The 25,354-nt window shown below is 41.6% G+C and overlaps 1 protein-coding gene across 1 annotated transcript in view; it reads left to right on the top strand.

The window, feature by feature from the left end:
• The first annotated feature begins 204 nt into the window (after positions 1-204).
• LOC121441195 (small muscular protein) overlaps positions 205-25,354 on the top strand; it is a 56,459-nt gene continuing 31,309 nt past the window's right edge. Inside the window, exons 1-4 of the mRNA XM_041642337.1 lie at positions 205-495; positions 4,357-4,413; positions 16,610-16,696; positions 22,384-22,534. Of these exons, the coding sequence (XP_041498271.1) occupies positions 4,375-4,413; positions 16,610-16,696; positions 22,384-22,518 (261 nt within the window). The 5' untranslated portion in view covers positions 205-495; positions 4,357-4,374 and the 3' untranslated portion in view covers positions 22,519-22,534. The remainder of the gene's footprint in view (positions 496-4,356; positions 4,414-16,609; positions 16,697-22,383; positions 22,535-25,354) is intronic.

Below are 25,354 nucleotides of genomic sequence, written 5' to 3'. Positions count from 1 at the left end.
CCTTTTCTCATTTTCTGGCCTCTAGATAATACAGCTAAAGATAGACTTCTACGTTTTGAAGTTCATTACACCCCTCAAAAAATGTGAGAGAATGCAGCCAGCCTCCTCAGGAAGATTAGGAGGGCAGTAAGATAACACAGCCACCTCCAGGCTGATATCTGAGCCCTGCTTTCTACACGGACAAGCCTTTCGGAGGCAGCCAGCCTATGGCTTGTATCAAACTCTATATTTAGGAAGAACAACTGTGAGCTATGACAGGAATTCTCTTTAACACTTAGCCTTAAACCGAGTTCCCCTCTAGCCCCAAGCCAGGAGCGGCTCTCAGGACCGGAGAGACACAGAGCACTCCAGCTATTCCAGCCACCTGAAAAGCACTGGAATTGAGATCGCAGCTCAGACGACACCGGGAGTCCCTTCTACCCTCTAAAGAGCTTTGTGTTTTTGCACCTGACTGCCTGGGACTGTCCTTAGGCAGTAAACAAATCCAGAGAGCAGGTAAGCAGAAGGACCCAGCGTTGGCTCTTAGCTTTCTAGAGGAAATTTCTTCAATCCCTCATAACTTTGTAGTTTGCTAAGTACTGGCTGTAGCTTCTTTGTCAATTGCCCACTCACTGGTGGTCACCCTGATTCTATAAAGTAAATGTGTGTGTGTACATGTGTGTGTGTGTGTGTGTGTGTGTGTGTGTGTGTGTGTGTGTGTGCATGCGCGTGTGTATTGAACTAAAAGGGTTTTCATTGACAGGCATGTTAAGAAAACGTCCACAATCCAGATATGATAACTGTGACCTTGAGGCTTTGCTGGGTAGTGTTATAGTCAGCTGCAGACTGCTAACAGGCTCTGAGAATTAATCAGAGCTGTGGGCAGAGGAAAGCTGGAATGTTAGCTTTTTGTGTGTTTGTTTGCCAAATGAAAACCACTGTGAAAGAGTTAGACGGCGCAAGTTTAGAATCCTTTCCTCTTTTCCTTAAATGCCGGGCTTGGTCTCAACAACAAACTTGTGTAGACAGAATCATCCTTTTGAGACCTTTGCTTTCGTCCCTGTTTTCCTGTACCCAGCAGGGTAGAGGGCAGCACTCAGTGTCCTTATCTCCGTGGGCACCAGATTCCAAGGTATGGAACTGCCGACTCTCTATTCCCTCCCAGCATAGTGAAGTGGTCAGAGCATCGTTCTCCCCCCTCCTTGAGAATTATTTTTAGCTTCAGGATAGAAGATAAATCCCTTTGAGATAGAGCTTTACTCATTTTCCTGACCTTTCAAAAGAACACACACAGCTCTTCTTTCCAAACAGCGATTGATTTTCCCCTTAATCTCTTCTTGTGAAATTAGTGATATTAATGTTCACCAGTTTTAAACAGTTGAAGGGTTTTATTTAGAAGCTAGATATTAGGTGTTGCCCAATCAAAAGCAAAAGGGGGGGGGTGTCTAGCATCCATGACTCAGCAAACAGACCACTAAAAGTTCCCACAGACTGTCAGGGAAACTTACCTGTGTCCAGTTGGCAAGCCTCACCAGCTTATTAAAGTCAATGTATGCCTTGTCAAACTCGCAGTGTTTCAAATTTTTTAGCCAGATCCGGGAGACAGACATAGCAAGTGCATGTTGTAAAGAGGACCTGTTTGGATAAGAAGCACTGGCCCTGAAGTGGGTGGTGATGGGCTGAGTTTAGAGGGCATCGCTTGCCATTCCCATCCATGCAAGGAGCATGTGGATGTGGAGGGAAGGTACACTCCACTCCGCATCCTGACGGAGGTGAATGCTCGACCAGGGAAACAGCCAGGGAACACTGTCTATTTTTATTCCCCCCTCTGCTTTGCCCTGGTTTCACTGCAAATAATGAGGACAGCAGCAGCTGCTGCTGAACTGATTTATACAAATATTCTCTAGCCTGATGGTGAGAAATGAGAGCAAGAAGCGAACTGACTTTCTGGCGATGTCTCTACCAAAGAGGGACAAAGATATTAAGAAGAGATGCACACACAAATGAGAATATGCCAAAGCTGGAGAGGGGAGACAAGGTTCATGCGTCTGTTAGGCTCCGGGTGTCCCAGGAAATATTGCAATCCAGTAGTTAGTGCAAACTGTCGGTGAAAAAAATAAGTCCCAGACAAAAATCAGTGTAATCTAAGTAAAACCCCTCATTGTTCACTGCCTTGCATTCCAACTTAATACTGTAATCACATAAGGGCATCTCCTAATCCTCATGATTTAAATGACTATACAGTAACTTAAACAAACAAAAAAAAAAGCAATGTTGCCAGGTGGTGGCATACTGGGGAGGCAGAGGCAGGCAGATCTCTGTGAGTTCGAGGCCAGCCTGGTGGACAGAGTGAGTTATAGAACAGCCAAGGCTACAACAGTAAAACCTTGTCTCAAAAATATGTTAATTCAAGTCTAATTGTGTTGTACACATAGTGACCACTGGTCAGGCCCTTAAAGTCTTAGAATAATAATTATTTTTGCATTATTTTTCTTAACTTTGCCAAGTGGAAACATCAAAAATGAAGCTATTCTAAGCATATCATTTTGGGTTTGAGCTGTGGACCCTAGAATGAATGACAAATTAGAATGTTCTTCAGGTCTCTTTGATGCTGAGTGGAAGGTAGCAGCCAACTTAAAACCCATCATAGAGAAAATGATCCTTGATTGTTCAATCTGTTGTTCTTACTTAATTTTTAACTTTATTAAATCGGTTTTTCCTGGACCCTTATTGTGGAAGAAATACCTATATCCTAGCAAAACATTTAGATGAAACTTTAAAAGTGCTGTTGTTTTCCTGATCATATCTCCCAAAACTATATATTGACATACAATAATTGTAGATATTTTAAAAATAAAAATACAATTATTTATCTTCATAGCATGGAAGCTAAGATCTAAAATAAAAACACCTGCATTTTTGCCAAAGTTCTCTGGTCATTCATTTCTCTGTTGAAGAGCATCCTTCGCTTCTTCTCTATACTTAAGGCTGCAGATGAGCATAACGCCCAGAAGTCATCAGCTGTGGCCATTGGCAACAATGCAACAACACACAGTCACACCATGCTTCAGCATTCAGGAAGCCTTGCTGGAGGCATTGTGGCACTCAAATATTCCCATCAGCTGTGAAGGAGGGCCATTTTAAGGAAGAAGAAATACATCTAGAAACATTGAATGACATTGTCCAAGCTTCAGGTGCCTTGTGTTCATTCAGCCACATGTTAGCACATACATATACATAGCTCCCAGCAGATTCAGTTAATTCACCTAAGCTTTGGAACAGAGAATGTTTTGAATTCAATGAGTTTTTAACTTTTTACTTGGTCTAGTTGATGTTTAACGACAGTTATAAAAAACCGGCCAGAACTGGGTTCACTGTTATTCTTTGTTCTTTTGGCTCCAGCAAAGCATAGCCCACATCCCTAGATGGGCTTTGGTTCCAGTGCTCAAAGTTAGGTCTCACACGTTTAAAGAAAGTTGGGGAATGCAGGGTGGTGGTGGCACACACCTTTAATCCTAGCACTAGGGAGGCAGAGGCAGGTGGATCTCTGTGAGTTTGAGGCCAGCCTGGTCTACAGAGCAAGTTCCAGGATAGCTAGGGCTGTTACATAGAGAAACCATATCTAGAAAAAAGAAAAAGGAAGAAAGAAAGAAAAGAAAGAAAGAAAGAGGGGGAAGAAAGCACTTCTACATTTGTGAGGTCCAATATGTAGTCAGTTCTACTTGTCTTCTAAGATAGTTCTACTGAAAGAAGACAGTTCTAGAACATTCTCATTTCTAGAACCTAGGCTTTAGGATTGCTGGGAATGTTAGGAAGGATACATGTGAGGATTAAACAACTCAGTTCTTCAGAGTCTCCAGGAGAAGAGACATTTCTATAGCCAAGAGAGGGCATTTGGAAGTGGAGACATCTTTGAGTAGCCTACTGAGAATACCTGCTCCTGGGGAACTGAGTAGCTGCCCCGGTAACGGTGAGTACAGATCAAAAGTTCAGTTTCAAGCCGAGAGCCTCTGAGGCCGAACAAAGGTGTTTTATTCCCACCACCTCTTCGGTTTGCTGTTCTTGGCAGAAGGTCAAGAGGGCAGGGAAAGAGATGATAGGGCCTTTCAAGTTTCTCTTCACCTATCGTTTGCATCAGGGGCAAGGCGTCTCAGTGTATCTCCTTCTGAATGATTTATCAAGGTGCGCTAGTGTTCGCTCTCCCTGAGGCATTGCGAAGGAGAGTCTCCAAGTAACTGCAGAAACTGAGACTGAAAGAATATATGGCCAGTGAAAGGGGCAACTGCTCAGCTGAATCATGAGTTAAAACTCTAATTTATCAAGACCTTGAATCTGAAGGCTGCCACCTCTAACAGTGTCTTATTTTTTTTTTTTTAGGGATAAGATCTTGTGAATATGTCGAAACAGCCAGTTTCCAACGTCAGAGCCATCCAGGTAAGTAGGTATATTTATGTTTTACCATCAACTTTGTGGCTTCTGGTCTGATTCCTTAACAAGTCACACCAACTGCGACTGTTCATCTCTAACTGATTATTAGCTTTAAGAAGAAAAGGAAAATCCCCCTTTATAAGACTTAGGGGGCAGAATCGACAAAGGGCTTTAAGACTGAAAAGGCATAACTAAGAGCCGGAGCTACTTTTGATTGCTCTGAATTGTAAGACAATCTGAGTTTATAAATGAGAATTGTAATCTGCAAAAGGCACTAGCTTCCCAATATCTTATTCTATCCTTTATGAAGAACCAGAGAGAGACCCCAGAAGGCTCCAAAATAACAAGGCATAGAAAACACTACTTAATCTGATCTGACCAGTATATCTGGTATGCATGTATTAAATATACTACTAAAATAAGGATATATAGCTATTAAAAGTTAATTAAAATATATTATGCTTGTCTATATGGTATTTTATATGCTCATTGATAGAGAATAGAGTATCCAATTTTCACTTTTATAATCAACTGATCTACAGATCTAACAATAGGTCACAGTATGCTTGACTCATTTGTTTCAAATGCATCTTTGGGAGCAGGAGGTTTAGCTCAGTAGTAGAGCACACAAACAGTATGCGTAAGGCTCTGAATTCAATTCCCAGTACTAGTAAAATAAAACAAATCTTTCTTTAAACAATAACCTTTTAAAGCCAAGTGTTCTTCTAAAACCTTGTGAGTTTAAGTTCCTATGTTATTCATTTTCCCCATGCCATTCGAACAAACTCTTGGGTTGCTGAAACTGACTTAAGTGCCATCCACAAAGAGGACACAGAGAAGCAGGCATTTTGCAATGTAGATACAATATGAAAATAACTTCCAGGATTTGTTTTCACTCAAGACTTAATCTGCTATTTCTTTCGAGGGTTCTGAGTTTTGACTCTCAAATAGCTCCTACCCTGAGACTCTGGGCACAATACTTTACTGTCAAATTCTATTTGCCTTTTGTCAGCACAGAATCTAGCTGTGCCTCCTCTGAAGAAACCTCTCTTCCCTTCCTGGACTTTGCTGAATGCTACCAGGCCTGCGATGGCTCCTGAGTATTGTAATTCCAATGCACCAAACACAGCATAAACATAATGAGGAAAGGCTGACTGAGCTTTGACGTGGCAGTGAACGTTTGGCCAGGCTGAGAACAGGTTGTTGAAGGTTTAAGAAATCCTAGTATACAGCAGTGAAGGGTACTGGAGAGACAGACCATCACTGGTCATGCCTAATGCATCCCCCTAAACTGATGGAGTTCTTGAGTGGCAGGATGTATACCAGTGTCTGGAAACCTGTCACTGAGCAAGCTCAAGGAGGAGCCAGCGCCGGTGGCAAGGATTGCCTTCCACTTGTTGACATCCAACATTTTGGTAGCTCTGTCTAGTGAGTTTTTCATGTATGCTGACAATGCCAGTGGGCATCGCTTTGTTGCCTGGACCTGTGAACCTTGAGCCTTTGAATCTTCTCTTTTACATGATATTCAAATTGTAGCACGGACTCTGAAACAGCCTGCAGTCCTGAATCCATCTTGTGCTGCTGCAGAAACACGGACAAGGACTTTCTGCTTTTTTACCCCTCTGGACCTCCATTTCCAGCCTGTGAAATGGAGCTAATAGTAGTTTTGTTTAGGAATTAACAAACAAGACCCTAAAAACACCACAGTAAGTTATCATTTGGAACAGCCACTATTCTATTTCTGATCGCAACGGTAGTTGGTATCAGAGTTTTGATCACTGCACTCCAAGCTCTTGAAGAGCTACACAAAAATTTCCCTTTTTATTTTTCAAAACACTATCAAGCTGCCTTCTCATCCCTTCCTTTTAAATCTGAAAGTGTATTGATTTTTCTTCCTTAGTGCCCTCTGGCTCACACCAGTCTCTGCTGAAAATTCACTAGCATTTTATTTACTAAATTTGACCTTGATGTATTTTAAGGTCTGAAACATTTAAAAAGCTCCTATTGACCCTTTTCTATGGCTTTTATTATGCTGCATTAAGGAAAATCCATCCACTTTACCAACAAGGGCAATCAGTGGTTCCTTATGGCTGTGATGTTGTCTCTTTCCATATATTCGGTATTTCACTGAAAGACCTATTTTAATGCACTTTCAGATGAAAGATTTTTTTTTGTTGTGGCTAAATAGTGTCGCACTATCTGATATTTTTCTATCATCTTCACATTAACCTTAAACCGGCACATAAAAACCAAATATGAAAGTGGTGACACAATACAAAATGGTTCATAGTAGGAATATTGCATTGTGATCTTCTCTGGCGCAAACACAAAAACGGATGAGAAAACACTCCGATTGTGTAAGTATCATTGGATGCTCTTAGATGGTCTAATCAATACGCTTCAGTCACTTCAAATTCTTTAAAAATTACATTCTTTTTATGTGTGTGGATGCTTTGCCTGGGTGTATGTAAGGGCACAATATGTACCTGGTGCCCAGTGCCCACAGAACCCGGAAGAGGGACTCACACCCACCATGTGAGTACTGGGAATGGAACCTGAGTCTTCTGAAAGAGCAGCCCGTCTAGTGTAACTCTTTTTTATTATACTCATCTCCAATCTATTCAAGTGCCATTTTCAAGGGGCATAGCATGCGCCAGGAGGAGGGTGCACAACAATTGGTTGATACCTCACCACTATACTTGATAAGCTCCTAGCCTGCAGTACTTACTAACTACATGACTTTAGGCAAATAGTTCATCCTCTTTGTCTTTCATCTTTTGGTTTATCTGTTAATGGAGTGAGTTGCAGGACATGATTTACAGTGTTTCTGCAAGTATGAAATGAATTTAATCCACGTAGATGCTAGCCTAGAATGATAGTATTGCTTAATAAATGGCTATTACGATCAGTCATCATCATCACTATTTTTATCAATTACCAAAGTGTATGCCATAGGATACCCTAAGTTTCATGGGATATTGATAATTTGATTAAGGGTTTCCATAACTGGCTGGGCAGTGGTGACGCACTCCTTTAATCCCAGTATTCTGGAGGCAGAGGCAGGCAGATCTCTGAGTTTGAGACTAGCCTGGTCTACAGAGTGAAATTCAGGGCAGCCAGGGCTACACAGAGAAGTCCTTTCTCGAAAAACCAAACCAAAACAACCAACCAAACAATAAAAGGAGTTTTCATAACTGTTTGGGAAACTTTTTCAGAGTTTATTACTTCTTAACAGCATCTAATTCTTCTCATGAAGATAGAGCTCTCCGAGCATTTTCAACTTTTCCCTGAGCAGTCTTGCAGAACAGTGATTTACAGTGTAAATTTCTAATAGCTTAGATTGAGATCTCTATTTCATCTGGGCTGACTGACCGGAGCCACTGTGAACTGCTTCTCATAGGAGGCAATTTTAAGCGTAGGGCAGAAAATATAGAGTCAAGTAGTTAACAAACCTCTGTGACTTTAATTGTCCTTAGTTTACTTTCCCATGGAAATAGGAACAAGTACTACTACATAACAGGTCTGTTACAATGAATAAGCTAGACAGTTTATGACAAATCCCTGATTTCTCGTACACACACCTGTTTCCCCCAATGTGCCAGAGTAACAGGGAGGTTAGACTTCAGTTTATCCTTATAGAAGGTAGGTTATCGTTCATGTCAAACATATCTTTCATGTTTGCTGAAGATGACCATTGAACTATCCCCCATTGCATTAAGTCTCAGCTAATGGCATCAAAACATTTTGAAGAAGCCAGTTCAGGGCTTCAGCTCACACAGAACCAGTCATCTCTGGGTTGACATTGATCCATTCTTTCTGATACTTGTTCTCTCCCTTGAGATCTAAGCATGTCATGACTGACTAGAAACGTGTCTGACGCCCTGGTTGTGGCTGTGCTACGTGATTTGACTAGAATGGTCCTCATGGTTTGTAACTAGAAGATGTTGTGCGAAATGACCTTTAAGAGCCCAGCCAGTCTCTAATAGCCCGTGAATCTCTTGTGAATAGCTTTTAGGGCTTAGCTTTTGTATGACAACATTAGTTACAGCGATTCAACAGTTGTGTACCCGCTGCAGTGCAGTGTAACTTTCATCCATCACCAGTTAGGATTGGAAAAATTAACTGATGTCCCTAGGGATTACCTAGGGCTGAGTCACATGACTCAGGCATTCACTGTGATCCTAAGATTCAGTGTCCTATGGTCTTATTGCTAATTTTCTCCACCCTTTATATAGAGATGAATGACTGTGGATCGTTTCAAGGATAAAACCACAAGTGCCAAGGTCACCTGAGATGTAATACTTTTTTATGGATGACTTATGTTTTTCTCTAAAGAATTCAACTCACATTCATAAATGCTGTCTTTGGAATGAAGATGTTGATAGCCACTTACAATCATATTAAAAGCAAGTTGGTTTGAAGTGAAAAGCACAAAGCAAAATAATTCCATGATGAATGTGGTCTTGAAATATAAGCAAGTATGGCCACTGTAATGCCTCTGGCTTAACTGACTTAATCAAGCTTCATGTGATCCTAAATCTAAGCCCTTTATCACACATTCAAAGGAATGATTGTCTGAGCCCTGCCTTGTTAGGGAAGTGTGGTACCTTATTATGGGAAAGGTTCCCTTGTTATGCATTCCACATGCAGAATGGAATATTTCCACACCATACATTTTAGTACTTCTTTATTTTACCCACCCGTTATCACAGCTCTCTTACTCTCTATAGCCTAGGGCATTAAGGCTCCATGGAAGCAGAAAGCAGCTTCTGTCAAAGCAAAGGCTGTGTATAGACAGGTCTTGTAGATTGTTTTTCCTGGGTTGGATTTCCAGTTTAAGAAAAGGATTCCAAGTGTATGGCAGTCCTTACTACAAAGGAGCAGACTACCAACCTGCATGGCTGGTCAGCTAATCATTGATTAAGCTCAAAATCTTAACAAGGACACATACTTTCCTTCATATTTTCTTAAGTTTAAAACAAAAAGTTGACTTTCATTTGATGTTTGTTTTACTCTTGAGGCAAGCCCTTTTCTTTGATCATAGATATACTGTTTCTTTCTCACATAAACCACTCAAACGCACGGTTTATGATTTCCAATGCTGGTTTCTTTAAAGTTCAGCAAGAACTTGAATATAGCAGTCTAACTCTCAAGTGGGTTTGGTGTTTCTCCAGCCAATGCTCTCTGATGCTTTGATGAAGGCTCCAACATTGTGACATGAGGCAAGTAGTCATAGCCTGACTACAAGATGTCATGTTTTGAATTTACGAGTGCTCCAGAAACACAGCCCGCTTCCCCGAGCACTTCTGCACACTGTCTTCAGAGCTGTACGGGACATTCTTGAAAGCTGCTTTACCATGGCTGACGAGATTACCGTTGAGTCACTCAGGAAATTACTGAAGAGAACAAGAAATGTTGAGAACAGAGTGTTTGGGTGGAGACCTTGCAGAATGAAACAGCATGGGTGAAGAGGAGCGGCTGTGTGGGAGTTTCTCGAAACTGTTGAGTGGGAAAGTTTGGTGTTTTGAATCAATTCCACATTTCAAAAGTCCCTAGGCCTTTCTGCATTCTACAGCTGTAGAATTTTATTTTAAAGCCTATCAGCTGTCTTCTAGTTGGTAGAGGTGGGTGTCTTCTCTCCTCTTAGTTTAGGCTAATATAGCAAAAAAAAAAAAAAATTATCTCATTTTCTAGTCTAAAAGCACACTTCTTTCTGCACCTCTTCAGCAAAGATGCCATAAACCTCACAGTGCCATGTTGTACTTCATGGAGAGAAGGCCAAAGCCCGAGAACAGGACAGAGCCGAAAGAAATTCTGAAATATCTAAACCGACAGGATTTCCTGTCTGCCGCAGGAGAATGGCACGCAGGAGGCCACTGATACTGGCAGGACGTGCTGGGCCATTTGAAAGCGAAAGATAGAATCAGTAAGTGTGGGAGTCCTTGCAAAACACACAATGTTCAGATAAATCACAGTAGTTTCTGTAAACGAGCTAGTGAGTGGGGGACGAGAAAGGAGGGGTGGATAGATCAGTGGCCGTGGAATGAGGTTTAGAAGAAATTGCCAGAATCCTGTGAGCAGCAGCTATCAAGATCTAACCCATTGGGGAAAGAAGATGTCAACCCACTGTAAGTCATGACTCAGGGGGGAATATTGTTTCCAGAATCCTCCTGGCTCAAAGCCTAGAGCCAAGGAAGGAGAACAATACAAATAATTAAGGGAGTGGTGGAGTTAACTTACAGGGAATTCTTTCTACTTTTCTTCACCTGGTGAGATCAAGGGCAGTATTAAATTCACATCAGATAGGTCTTATATCAGGAAACAGTATCCTGCTCTAGCCAGAATGACCTGTTAGATTTTTTTCCATTCCCAATTTGTAGAATGTAACCAATTATGTATGGCTTGGGAAGGTGATGACCCAGGTCTACTGCATCAGGGGCATATTTCAAGATATGTGACATGCATAAACTTCAGAAAGGAACAAGGAATAAGAGTAGCAAGCTTGGAGGTGGTGGCCCACACCTTTAGTCCCAGCTCTCGGGGGGTAGAGGCAGGGAATCTCTGAGTTTGAGGCCAGCCTGGTCAACAGAGCAAGTTCCAGCACAGCCAGGAGTACACAAGAACAACTCTGTTTCAAAAAACAAAACAAAGAAAGAAACAAACATAAAAGAAATAAGAGTCGCATTGCAAAAGGAAACAAAAATCCCAAGGACCCTCTTCCTTTGGACTTATAGAGATTGTACATAAATTCACACCTTAATATTCATTTTGGTTTATTCATGTCAAGCCTTTTCTGTGTCTGTTTGTTCTATTATAAAAAAAAAAAAACTATAGCTAGCCAGGTGGTGGTGGTGCATGCCTTTAATTCCAGCACTCGGGATGCAGGGGCAAGTGGATCTCTGAGTTCAAGGCTAGCCTGGTCTACATTGTGAGTTGCAGAACAGTCAGGGCTACACAGAGTAAACCCTGTCTCAAGAAACAAAAAACAGAAACTATAGTTTACAGTGGCAGCATGGGTTTTGACATCACTGTGGCCCAGGTGGCAGCACAGGTCATCCACATCAGTGTGCTCTCCCTCCCCATGGTAGCGTTGCTCACGAATATCAACATGGCTTCAGACTGTAGTACAGATCACAGACGTCTGTGTGAGCTTTGGTGGTAGCATGGTCACATAAATCAATACAGACCTGGCCACAGTAAGACCAGGGGTCCATGGTCCTACTGCATCTGGGGTCTGTGTTGATACTCTTGGCCTGTGTTATCACCGAAAGCCAACCAGATGTCCATGATCTATGCTGCAGCTTGAAGGCAAATTGATTGCCCATGGTCCTTGGCTGAATCTAGAGGCCTTGTCTGGGTCCGTGGGCCTGGTGCAACCATGAGCCCTGTTTGTGATCTGTGCTGACACCAGAAACGGTGTGGAGACCATGATTCATGCTTTGACAATGATATCGATGAGTGCAGATGCTCAGAGGAGAAATAAGGACATGGATGACTTCCGTGATGATCCCTTCCTCTACCCGAACCTCCCCCTCCCTGCCCACACCAACAAAGGAAATAGTAGCAGCCGAAATAGGAAGCCATGGAAGAGAACTCGTAAAAACTGTGATAGGATGCTAAGTGTTGCCCTCCACAATAGATGGCTTCTGGCCGGTGTGTGGCAGAGGAACAACTCAGTTCTATTTAAGGAAAAGGCCACTGAGAGTTTGACCATGGTCCAGTGGGTATTTATCTAACAAAAACTGCACATTTTTATGCTGGGGGAAGGTCACAAGGGTGGGAGGAGGTATGAGCAGGGACGTACTGGAAAGCAAACATGATGGGGGTATATGATGTGAAATCCCCAAAGAATCAATAAAAATATTATGTTGAAAAAAATAAAAAGTTCAAAAAAGTTTAGCTTGCATTATACACAATTTGAAGAGCAAACATCACACCTAGTTTGCAGATGGAAGTACTGAGTGATTGAAAAGGTATTTTATTTATATTTAGACATAGAGCAGGGCAGTGAAAAGGCAAGAATGTAACCCAATTTTCTGGATGACAAATAAAAGAATGATCTATAGGTCTACATTTTCCCACCAAATTCAAGTTATAAGGATTTTTTTCCTCTGGCTCTAATGTAGCCTATAATTTGTCACTCAGATATCACTGCCCTACAATTATAATAATGAAGCCTCTCTAATTATCTTATTACTAGTGTAGTGCATGGCACAGTTGACAAAGCACTCCTCTTACACTCCCCTATTGATGCACAGGGGTGACTGGACGCTCAACATGGTTACAGGCTGCTTTCGTTCCCATCAATATTTGCTGTTCTCAAAACCCATTTAGGTTCCTGATTTCTTGAGTGATGCCTTCAAGAAGAAAAAGTGTCATGCCACTGAGTTAATGGCTCATTTTTCAAGGCAGCTTTGGGTTTGGCATCTATTCTAGAAGTATGCCTTTTGTGTTCTCCTTTTCAAAGGTCACTCTCGGAGTACGCCTGCGATTTTAGAGCTGGTTAGAGCTAACGTTAGCCAAGGGAAAAGAACTCTTGGGAGACTAGATTGGTACAGCAGAAAGGTTAACTCAAAGAGTTTGCTTTGGCAATCTGGCCTTTGTTTGTTGTACTGTTTATGTGACCTTGATCATAAACTCTAAACTCTTTGAGGTTTAATCTGTTTATCAGTCAAACAAAGATGATGATCTTTTTTTAAAAAATAAGAATATCAGCTTTTATTAAATCCTATTATACCTTCTCTGGCCACTTGAACATTTATTTCTTAAAGAAAGACCAGTTTTATCGTCTTCAATGCACTGTCTATGTTCCATAATTCAAAAAATTATTATATTTATCAAAGATGCACCAGTTCTTTCTTTTGAATTTTATCCATTTAGCCATACAGCATCAATGCAATGGTATTTCAAAATAAAAGCTGATGATCTTAACTCCACAACGCTGAGTGTTGTGAAGAAAAGGTTATGAACCCTCCTTGTCTGCCTCTTTTGCACTTAACTTTTCATTAGGTAATATGTGTTTTAAATTTTTTTTTTGATTTTTTGAGACAGGGTTTCTCCGTAGCTTTTGGTTCCTGTCCTGGAACTAGCTCTTGTAGATCAGGCTGGCCTCGAACTCACAGAGATCCGCCTGCCTCTGCCTCCCGAGTGCTGGGATTAAAGGCGTGCGCCACCACCGCCCGGCGTGTTTTAATTTTTTGAAATTCAAATGTAATTACATAATTTCTCTCCTTTCCTCTCCTCTCTTCAACCTTTGATTCCCCTCAAATCCATGGCGTTTGTTCTTTAATTGCTGTTGTTGCATATCTATAAATATATAAATATAGCTGGTTGAGTCCAGTTTAGTGTTACTTGTATATATATATATATATGTATATATATATAATTTCAGGGCTGAGCACTTGATATCACATAACCAACTAGGGAGCTCATTCTTAGGGAAGACTATTTCCCCAAGTCTGAGATTCCTTACTTGCCTGTAGTCCTTTGTCTAGGGCTGGGACTCTGAGATTTCCTTCAGTGTTAGCATGGCTATTGGTGTTGTCCTTGTTTAGGTTTTCTTTAGGCAGCCATATTGCTGAGGTATCCTGCACGAAGCTCCCCTGCCATTTCTAGGAGATACAACCTAACAGCAGATTTCCTGGTCCTTTGATTTTTACAAACTTTCTTCACTCTCCTTTGTGATGTCTGAGCCTTAGGTGCAGGCGTCGTATTGTAGATGTATCCGTAAGAACTGGACACCCTATGATCAGTTGTCCTCTGCGTTTTGACTACTTGTGCTTTTCTGTAATGGCCTCTGTCTGTGGCAAAGAGAAGCTTCTTTGATGAATACTATCTCGTATTTTAGATATCCCTGCATTGTTTTACTTGAAGGAAGGGTTCTATGGTTAAAAATCATGAAGGAGCCCATTATTTCTACTACAAATGTGGATACCGAGGCGCAGGACAGCTGTCTCTTTTACAATTAGAAAGAATCTATAGCAACTACCAGCTCTGCTTCACTCTTCGAAACCACCTATGGAAGGGCTACAAGAGGTTCTAGAATTAATCTTCAAATAAGAAAATGATGTCACCCCATAACATCACCTTTGCGTGTCTCCTTTCTGAAAACTACATTTGATTACAGAGATTGATCAAGTGACTTAAAAGCCAAATCTTCCAGAAACAGGATTTTAACTACCAGGAAGATATCTTCTACAGATTCATAATAAATGGGTTGAATGGGGCACTCTAAATAAACTTCTTTTTCAGGATAGGGGAGTTGAGGGTCTTTCTTTTGTAGCCCAGGATGGTTCCAAACTCACAATCCTTTGGACTCAGCCACCAAGTGCTAGCATTTCAGGCCTGTGCCACCACACATGGCTATAACTGAAATTTTAATTTATTAATCTTCTCTCAAATAGTTACTGACTTGACCCTTTTCTTCTTTCATCCAAATTGTAGTGGAGAAAGTAGTCTGTTGGTCCAATATAGATCATCTTCTCCGAGTCTGTTCACATTGTTTTGGTCTTATTTCAAGCCTGATGTATGTCATTCAACCTAAATACTGTCAAAGGTGAAATACTGTTCCTGAATTTTATTCAGTTTTGCCTCTTTGTGGTGCTGGATCTAATTGAGAGTCTCAGGCGTCCTAAGTGGGCACTCTATCGCTGAGACACACCCCTAGTGATTAGCATCAATTTAGGTTCTCCCAAGAAACAAAGGAATTGTGCCAATTGAAATTGTGAGATGACCTGGAGAGATGATGCCTTCCTGAAATTCCAATTATTGGAGAAGCCGAAGCTGAAGGATCACTTGAGTGTAGGAGTTTGAGGCCAGCCTGGGCCACAGAGTAAAATTATGATCTCTTGAGATTGATAAACATTTGCTCCATATTTTCTAGGCCATGAGATCCATCTTTCACTCCATCTTATGTGTCTCTCTTATGATACATGATGATAAAAAATACTTCTTGGAATCAAAATGATGTACCGTTCTTGCTATTTGCCACTAACACTTTGCAATTTGTTTCCTTTCTGTGGGATAAGCATTATTCTAGCACGAGGGAGAGTTTGCAAACCCGCTCTCCTTGGAGGCCACATCATGTGAGCAATGACACTGGCTATTTCCTCTACTATAGGTTAATCATTACCCTGGCGAGAGAGCATATACCAGGTCCTCCAAATGTTCTTCTTCATTTCATTTGGGGTGGTACCCAAATCATCCACTGTGTCAAAAGTCAGCAAACACATTTTGCTTCTTTTGCTTCGACATCGTTTTCACTCATATCAACATGAAATTTAACCTTTTAAAGCCCATATATCTTACTTCTAAAGCAACATTTTATCTGCAGTGGAAAAGTGCATTCTAGTTTTTAAAACTGTTTAAAACATGTTTTATTTGAGTGATACCACTGTTTGAAGACATTTTTGGTATGTGTTAAATCTTTTCACCTTTTGATGTCTGGAGAAACATGGGTAAAATTTAAATTTACATACTATCTTCTCAAGTTCAAATTAGTGTGTCAATATATTCTTACATATTTTAGTGTTTGAAGTAGTTCATGTTTACAAGAAGGTATTTTATGCTTGCTACTGAAGGAAATTAGTGTTTTATTTGAATAAAGGATAATAATTAATTTTTATTAAAAAAAGGAAATTGATTTTATAGCTCTGTTCTTTACTGTCCCACACATGATAGTGTTGGGGAGAAGCTAGAAGAATGTCCACTCAGAGGCCTGAGGTGCTACCAGAACAGTGCTAGGATGCTATAGGAAGGAGGTAGAGCCTCAGGAAATGTGAAAGCATCCTCATCACTGTACATAGAAAGGAAACTGATGAAGGACTAAATGTGGTATCGCTTCTGTGGATGCTCTTTGCCACTTTGCTATCATTATGTGCGAATTCCTCATCACCGAAAGGGGAAAAATAATATGGGCCACAGGAGGGCAACGGCCAGAACAGACTGTCTTCAAAAATTCTTCCATCCAGTAAGGAATTATAAAATCACTGCAGAGATACAAGGATGAATACAGGAAGGTGTAATAAATGGAAGGGACATTTTCTGTTGCATATTTTTGTGCTGTTGTTACAGCAATTTTCCTTAGATAAAAAGCACTGAGGATGTACTTTTCAGAAGCGTTTTCCTCACGATGATTGCTGTCTTAGAATGTCACTGCAATTTCTTCCTATTCTTAAGCTAAATTTCCCATTTTCTCTTTTAGGCAAATATCAATATTCCAATGGGAGCCTTCCGACCAGGAGCTGGTCAGCCCCCCAGAAGGAAAGAGTGCACTCCTGAAGCAGAGGAGGTGAGGAAGATAGCTAACAGAGATAAGCAAGGCCTGGTTCTTCCAGAGTCTTCCCAGAGGCGAGGTTTCTCAGTTAGCAGGGACATTCTGGGCCTTCTTTCCATTTCAGCCAGTGTTAAGTGTCTGACAAAGTTGTTTGAAGATGCCAAGCTTGACTTCAGTTGCTGACTGATTTTGTACACAGGTGCTTCGGGGTTAGCGCTAGTCTCTTGCTTGGTAAGTTTTTACTTAGGGTCTATGATTAAACGGAGCAGGCTGTGTGTGGTGTGGCTTCTGAGGGGAGATTAACCTCAATGAGAGCCCAGTAAGAAAGCACATTAAGTTACTTTCAAGTTCAGTCATCTTGATCTTCCTTTGAAAGGAAGGCTTTCCAAGGGAGTCTGTCTAGTCTCCCTCCTTGAATTTCCCTGTTCTCTACTCCCAGCCCAATTCAGATATCATGCAATAGAGACGAAAATGAACAAATGCAGCAAGCAGAAACAAGTACCCTCCTGAGGGAGGTGGGATTAAAGGTTTAGATAATTTCATTAGTACAAAAATCAGGGCATTTTAAAGGGTAAGGATTTTTATGGCTTTTATATCTGGCCCACTGCCTCAAACTTTCCTAAAATGATATGCATTTTCCTGATCATGATCTTACCTCCTCGGCTTTAGCCTCTGATCAAGAGATTTTTTTTTTTTGAATAAGAAGGGGGAGTATTTGAATAAAATTACCAAATTTTGAAATTTCAGCTACTAATTCTGTCTGGGACTTGGGTCAAGTGCATGAGCTTGGGTTAGTCGAACAGGGTCTCCTCCATCCCTCAGAGGGTTGCTGTCAGGAATGAATGAGTGAAAGAATGGACACAGTATAAACTGAATACGCAGTTCTTTAGAAATCTTCCCGGTTATCCAATGTTAATGAAAGACTCCAGAGCTCCTGTTCTGCTTTTAAGAGAGAGAGGCATGGGGAGTTTAAAGGGATGGCCATGGCACTCTGCCCTCGCCTCCATTAATTTGCTATTGGACATTTTTTCTTCCTCACCTTCCTTTTAAGCTCTCTGTCACTATGACAACAAATAGTCAGAAAGTAGCTTGGTCCTTTTCTCCGTGAAACTGGCTGATACCACAGCTGTGCCGGGCTCAGGTCTTCTCTTCCATCAGTGGAGCGGGCAGCATTGGGTTCTTCCCTGCACAACACGAGCCTCTCAGTTAGGACACTAGGGAAGCACTTGTCTATCAGTCTGTTCTTGTCCCTAATTTGATGGTTTGGACACATTGTATAAAACTACCAAGGGCCTATATCATTTGGTTTGTAACAGTATGCTTTCTAAGCACTCATGTGTTCAAATGGCCGGTTGATATTCCTCCCAGGGTAGAGAGAAGGAGATATTCACAGAGATCCTGAGACTGTAGAGGTGGTCTATGCATTGTGCCACTCCTCGATCTTGGGGTTCAACGGGTAGAGCAGAGAGCTAAGGCTGTTCCTTATCCAATACAAGCAAGGACTTTTAGGGCTTGTGGGGTTTGACGGAAGAAGTGACATCATGGCTCAAATTCTGACTTGGGCCTCTGAATAATTTTCCCAGAGAAACGTCACAAGGGTATTTGGGTATTTTGTCGTAGCTACAAGGTGCATTAAATAGGATTTCTGTGGGTTGGCTTGAGGCCCCAGCTGCCTTCAGTGGCATTATAACGAGTGAGGAACTTGAATGTGAATTCACAATTCCTCCCATATCCACATTTATTAGTGTAATCTGTATTTGCAAACTAAGAATTGCTCACCATCAGAGACTGAAGATTTGTTGCTGAGCTCCATGCTAACAGAGTTATAGTAGAATGTGTGATTTGTAGCACACCATCAGCAACCAGAACAGCTCACCTCCATCCTAGCCAGTAGAACCCCAGGTAAACTCAGAAGGTATTTGGATCTTGACATCCTCTAAGAAGTGCACAAAGGGTTGCATCCCATCAAAAACAGACCCGAAGTCATTGGCTCTCTGATAAGGTCTGTGACCGCTGGCTGTCTCTTGTGTACCTGTGGCTTCTGACCAGCCCTTTGCCTTGCCTACAAACATGGATTGCACCTTCTATACTTGGCTTGGTAGACATAAGCATGCACGGGGTCCCATGGGTCTTCTATCCAAATACTTTTGCACAAGAAAAGCAGTTGCTTGTTTGAAGTAATCCGACGGTTCTGGTGAGCTATTTTTAAGTCTCCCATTCACTCTTTAACTTAAATATCATTATCCTCATTATGTTACACATTGGGACTTTCTTTTCAATATTTCCTTTTTATCTTGTCCCTTCCCAAGATCCAAACATATTATTTAATTCTAGTCTCATCACTTACGAGTTCTGAGGCTTTGAGCAATGTTCTATTTTCCATACCTCAGTCTCAGTGGTGAGGTAGGGATAAAAGCAAATGTGTAGGGTTGGCGTGAGAATTAAATAATTTAGCACATGCACTTAGAACAGCTAGTAGTGTTTGCTGATAGCAGTGAGTTTTTAGTTTTGAACTTGAATGAGTAAGTCAAGCTCTATAGAGTTAGTAAGAGCCTTGGGAAAAACTCAGGAGGGTATCTGGTAGTAAAGAATGGCAGGGATGGGGTAGCCTGGAAAGGCTTCTCCATGCTGCAGCATTTGGCAACTCCTCTGTGATCTTCAAGGCAGACACTTCCCTTCACAGAACTCTCACCAAAGTGGGGGATGTTGCTGGGGTTGGTAAGGTTTCCCTCATACTCTCTTTGGCTGTATGGAAGAATCAATAGCCTCTAGCTATCTGCTGGCTTGAGATATCCTTCATGATTCAAGTGGAAGTGTAGTAATAAGGGCGGCGGGGCTGCGTCCCCAGCACCCCGGCTGCCTGGCTAGCTTATGCCCGAAATAACAACACACAAACTGTATTCATTTAATCACTGCTTGGCCCATTTCTATCTAGCCTCTTCTAGGCTAATTCTCACATATTAATTTAGCCCATTTCTAATCATCTGTGTAGCGCCCCTAGGTGCGCTTACCGGGAAGATTCTAGCCTATGTCCATCCTGGGTCGGAGCTTCATTGCATGCGTCTGCCTGGGAGCTGGGAGCATGGCATCTCTCTGAGGCGTCTGCTCCCGAGAGGAGAGCTGTGGAGTCTGAGCTCACTTCCTCTTCCTCCCAGTGTTCTGTTCTGTTTACTCCTCCCACCTATCTTCTAACCAATGAGGGCCAAGCAGTTTCTTTTTATTTAACCAATGACCTTCCTCCATCATAGAAGCCTCTTTATTCATGCTCTAGTTTACTGTAATTCTTATAATAAATTCACAGAAGTAGAGGAATATGATTTCCATTATGTTTTTAAAGGTGGTAGAACTTCAATATAAAAATGCATCCTGAATAATATCATACTATCACATTCTTAATCATGACAATTTCCATTATATGCCACCTCACTAAATCAAATGTCAAGCCTTATCTTAATAAAAAATGAAAAAAAAAACTCAGTCCATTGAGGTCTTAATAATGTAAGGAAGATGCCTAGCATTAAATATTCCTTTATTAGTCTGTGTAAGTTCACCTTATAAATCCACCCCAGACACATAAGCATAGATATTGGCTGTTTGTGTTAAATGTGCCAGCAGTGGAGACGACTTACCTAGGAACTTAGCAGAAGGATCTGGAAACATTTTTCTCTTTGCGCTTCTTTAAGATCTACCCACCTCCAACCTTAGGAGCATTTCTCAGTGCTGAAGCATTTTTCATTTCACTGCTACACATATTAAAGAAGAAGAAGCAACCCTTTATAGCCTTGTTAAAAATCCCTTCCCGAAAGCCCAGCAAAGAACAGTCTGGAATACCTGGTTCTTCAAGTGGGTGTTTTACAGTTTTAATGACCTTTTGTGTATCAGCACTTGTAAGTGATGGATGTGTTTGTGTGGAGAACGGAAACCAGGCTTACGGCTCTCTGCCTGGACCTACGGAAACATTATCTCCCAGGGATTTGCAACAGATACATCCTCATCGAGTTACTTTATCATTTCGTGGGGGTGACATATTAGCTGTTTAATCAGCACTGTACCAACTGCACAGAAAATAACTACATGAAGTCCCGTTAGCCCGTACAAGAGGAATAACACCTCACTCTTTTATGCCTACTCATCCTCCCCAATAAACAATTTAAAAACATATCTATAAGGGACACATCCACCTAGTGATTTGTCAGAGTTCGGGGAAGCTTGGACATTCTTCCTCTAGGTGCTAACCCATTCGAGAAGGAGACACAGGCAGGCACTATACCTGGACTAACAGTATTAGCTTTAACACTGTCTCCATGGGAGGCAAATACGCAGTTTCTTATCCTTGACATGCATGACACACACACACACACACACACACACACACACACACACACACACACACACACACACAATTGGTTTACCCAATTCTTGGTTGAGCAGATGGAGCTATGGACAGTTCTGCACGGGGAACTATATTAGTTGGAGTTTTCTAACAAATAGACATTTAAGGTACAAAGTGTTTATTAGGGGAAACACTTGTACAGGAGAGTTGCTGAGGCCCAGATGCAGGGGAAGAAGACAGAAGGGCTTGGTGGGAGAAATACAGACCTCAGTGTGACTCGAAGCCCAGCTCTCCCGCCTAAATTTCTCCTGGGTGGAGTTCCTGTCTGCCAGGTATGCCATCACTTTAGGAATGCTGCTGTACTCAATCATTTGTTGACAGCAGATCTGGTAAATGTGACCTCTGCATGGTGATGGATGGATTTTACTGACAAGGAGTTAGGGCAGTCACTCAGTTACCCCTGAAGTAGTCTGATCCAAGGGATGATACCTTGGCTGTTAGGGTGATCAAATGTTCTCCAATATCTTCCTTTCAGGCAAGTAGGAAGAACAGGCTTAGCATGCAGTTTTCATCTCTTGTAACTAGATGGAGCTACACACAGTAGCTGATCGCAATGCTTTATAGTCCTTTTCTGTATGTGCTAGGTGCACACACATAGAGGTGTAGGTTGATTATGGGATAAACCAGTTAAATACAAAGCATCAAGTATACATTCGAGCCTCTGTCCTCAGGTACTCGAGGAGCCACACACAAAAAGAAAAGGCTGTATGTCCCTCCCTAGAACTGAGATTCCTTTGATGATATGAAATTGAAACTATTCAAAGCAGCAGGCAAAGGTTGGCTTCTGGCCTTCCCTCCCATATTCAGAGATGTTTTCTTTCCTTCTGAGCTTGTTTCCTAAAGGAACCATAGGACAAAAGGCTGACAGGCACCACACTCTGAGCAAACTTTTGCAGACTCCTGGACTCATTGGGGCTAGCTGTGCGCTGACTTTTTACAGATTTCTGCCATCAGGTGTCTGAGGATGGTATGATACTAAATCAGAGTCGCTTTTAGAATATGCTTTCGTGAGAAGCTCAGCCCCTTCTAACTGTTGGCAGTGTTTATTAGTTACCAGACACTCAACTATTGCTTAATGTGTCCTAAGACATATGGAAAGGACTTTCCCCCTTACATTATTTTACAGTTCTGTACAATTTGCAGGGAATTTTGTTGAAACTCTAAGGCTATCTGAATAATAGGTACAGGAGAAAGTCCCCATGCTAGAATCACACTCTGACGTTTTCTTTTGATATTTGTTTTCCTGCTCTATGCCATGAGCCAGAGAGATGAAATATCCTGGATTTTGGTTTCTCTCCTTTTTTTTCAGGGGGCTCCTCCCACTTCGGAGGAAGAGAAGAAGCCAATTCCTGGAGCAAAGAAACTCCCAGGACCTGCTGTCAATCTATCGGAGATCCAGAATATTAAAAGTGAACTGAAATATGTCCCCAAAACGGAACAGTAGTTTTAAGAGGGAAAAGGTGAGTGGAAAACTAGTCTCTTTATCTGAAAATGACCATTATCAAGAGGAGGAAGCTCCACCAGGAGCGTTCAATGGAGACAGCATTTTGTGTATGGTTTGCAGGGAAAGCCACGCCTTCGGGTTTGTCTTATTCCATTACTGCTTGGAGAACTAGTGGGGCTGTTTGCCCATTGGTCTCTTTCTGACCATTCTTCTGGTTAGGGGAGGTTGACGTTAGGTGAGGGCAGGTCGTGGCACATGTTTTTCCCTATTATATACCATAAAGAACAATGAACTATTGCTTTGGCAAGAGGATCTGACAAACATGGAGCTGTGCAGATTTGGAAGTGAGAGGAGGCAACACTCTGTGCGTTCAGGCCTCAAAAAAGAAAGAAAGACAGACAGACAGACAGACAGACAGACAGACAGACAGAAAAGAAAAAAAAGAAAAGAAATCACCAGAATATGTGTGAGGCAGACCAAGAAGCCCTGGGTCAGACGTAAAAAGAGTAGGTTCAAAGCTGTGCAGGCTGTTCCAACAAGGCACTTAAAATACTTATTTTCATTTTAATTGTTCAGTAATGATCCCCTTGTAAGAACACAACCAACTGTCTGTCTGCAGATCTGGTTCCTATTAACTGGAATAGAAAATTCTGCCAACAGATGGGTTCACTAAGTCATGGCTCTTTCTCCTAGGAGATGCTAGGAGCAAACCTGTCCTTTACCAGCAGTATTAAACAGCGGACATGACCTTCTCCATCCCTTAAACACAAGTCTGGAGGGAATCTGCATGGGAACATGCAATAGGCATTTTGTCTCATTGGCTGTCCAGTCATTCATTTATCCATCCCTTTAATCAAGACTTATGGATCGCAGTAATATTTGTCACTTGCCACTATGTAAAGAACATTATATCCACTCTCCCCCCTCCCCCCAAGACAGGGTCTTAATTCAAAGCTGAAGCTGGGCTGTAACTCTCTGCAACCTAGGCTAGCCTCAAACTCATGGCAATCCTCCTACCTCAGCCTCTCTAGTGCTGGAATTAGAGGTATGGGCCACTATGCTTGGCTCCTATGTTTCTTATAAGCTTCATAATACTGAATTATCACCTTCAATTTTTTTTGAGACAGGGTTTCTCTGTGTAACAGCCCTCGTTGTCCTGGAATTAGCTCTTGTATGCCAGGCTGGCCTCAAACTCACAAAGATCCACCTACCTCTGCCTCCCGAGTGCTGGGATTAAAGGCGTGCGCCACCACTGCCCGGCTGACCTTCATTCTGCCCTGCTGACCTTCATTCTTGGAGTGAGTCCTAGGGAAACTGATTCTGCCAGTTATCTGCTTGTCAGACTGCTTCAAGTCCCACATCTCACCACACCATGCATATTGATTGCACACAGTCTCCTCGCACTGGAGTTGAATATTGACTTTCTAGATAACACTAACAGGAGGTTTGTGAGGCAGTCCATTGGGTTGTCCTGACGTCATTTATGGCATACTGACATAGACCTTCTACAGATATTTTCAAACTAGTTTGGTTGAAAAGATTTCCTAGAGAAGAGAGGAGTTGGCCACCCACCCTCCCTTCACCCCCTCCTCTCGTCTCCTCTTTTTTTTTTTTTTTAAAAAATTAAGACAGATTCTCACTATATTGCTTTGGTTGGCCTCAAACTTACTATCCTCACGCCTCATCGTATCAAGTGCTGGGATAGGAGAAATGTATCATGATGCTCATCTTAGAATCTATTTTGAGTTAAAGTAAAATGACAACATGTAGTGTCTTAGCCCCATTATAGAACGGAAGGGAGGGGTGAGAATGAAACCACAGTATAAAGCTCAGGGACCTGGAGTTGGAATTAATCTGGCAGATAACTGCATCAACTTGCTAGTTATAAAATAGTAGAACCAACTAATGGCTGAGTGTCATGCTCAATTCTGTTTGAGTTGCCAAACTGACATGAAATCTTCAAATAGGTTTTTGAGCAAAATATAGAATTTCTTGCTGAGAAAGACCAGAAAAGGGATATGAACTCTTTGTAATATTTCCTATTATCACCCAACCAAAATTGTTTAAGCACATGAATCTCTCTCTCTCTCTCTCTCTCTCTCTCTCTCTCTCTCTCTGTGTGTGTGTGTGTGTGTGTGTGTGTTATGTGCATATTTGTGTGAGTTAGGACTAAACAGTTCCTTTTAGGTAGTACTGCAAAAACTTTTAGAACAGAGCCAAACAAGACTCTACAAGTTGTCTATAATAGCTCTTATTTTCCCAGTGGTAAAAGAGCTCTCTGCTAACAAAACATCAGAGAGGAACAATGGAAATATTAAGGTGGCAACACTACAGCAATTACAAGAAATGATTTAGAGGGGTAAAACCTAAGAATTCTACAATTACGCAAAGGAACAAGAGAGCAGCAATTGAAAACCCTGGCACTGACGAAACTCTAGAGAGAAAACATTATTCTGAGATCGAAGGTATTCAGCTACTCAGTGTGGCCACAGGCTTTGTGGCTGGCAGACTTCACACATTATTATACATATTAAGCTAGAGACTCTGGGAAACTTTTGTCCTTTATCTTTTTTTTTTTCCGAGACAGGGTTTTTCTGTGTAGCTTTGGAACCTGTTCTGGAACTAGCTCTTGTAGATCAGGCTGGCCTCGAACTCACAGAGATCTGCCTGTCTCTGCCTCCCAAGTGCTGGCATTAAACGCATACTCCAGCATTGCCTGGGTGTGGCTTGTCATTTTTAAATCAATGCATATATGTTTATTTATGATGTATGATGTGGTAATCACCATATCCTTAAATGCTTATACTTTTTGTGCTGGGAGACTTTACATTCTTGC

Source organism: Microtus oregoni, unplaced genomic scaffold (genome assembly GCF_018167655.1).
Source record: "Microtus oregoni isolate MIOR12 unplaced genomic scaffold, Mior012 000074F_000, whole genome shotgun sequence".
Lineage (NCBI taxonomy): Eukaryota > Metazoa > Chordata > Mammalia > Rodentia > Cricetidae > Microtus > Microtus oregoni.
This window is presented reverse-complemented; position numbering and strand designations above follow the sequence as displayed.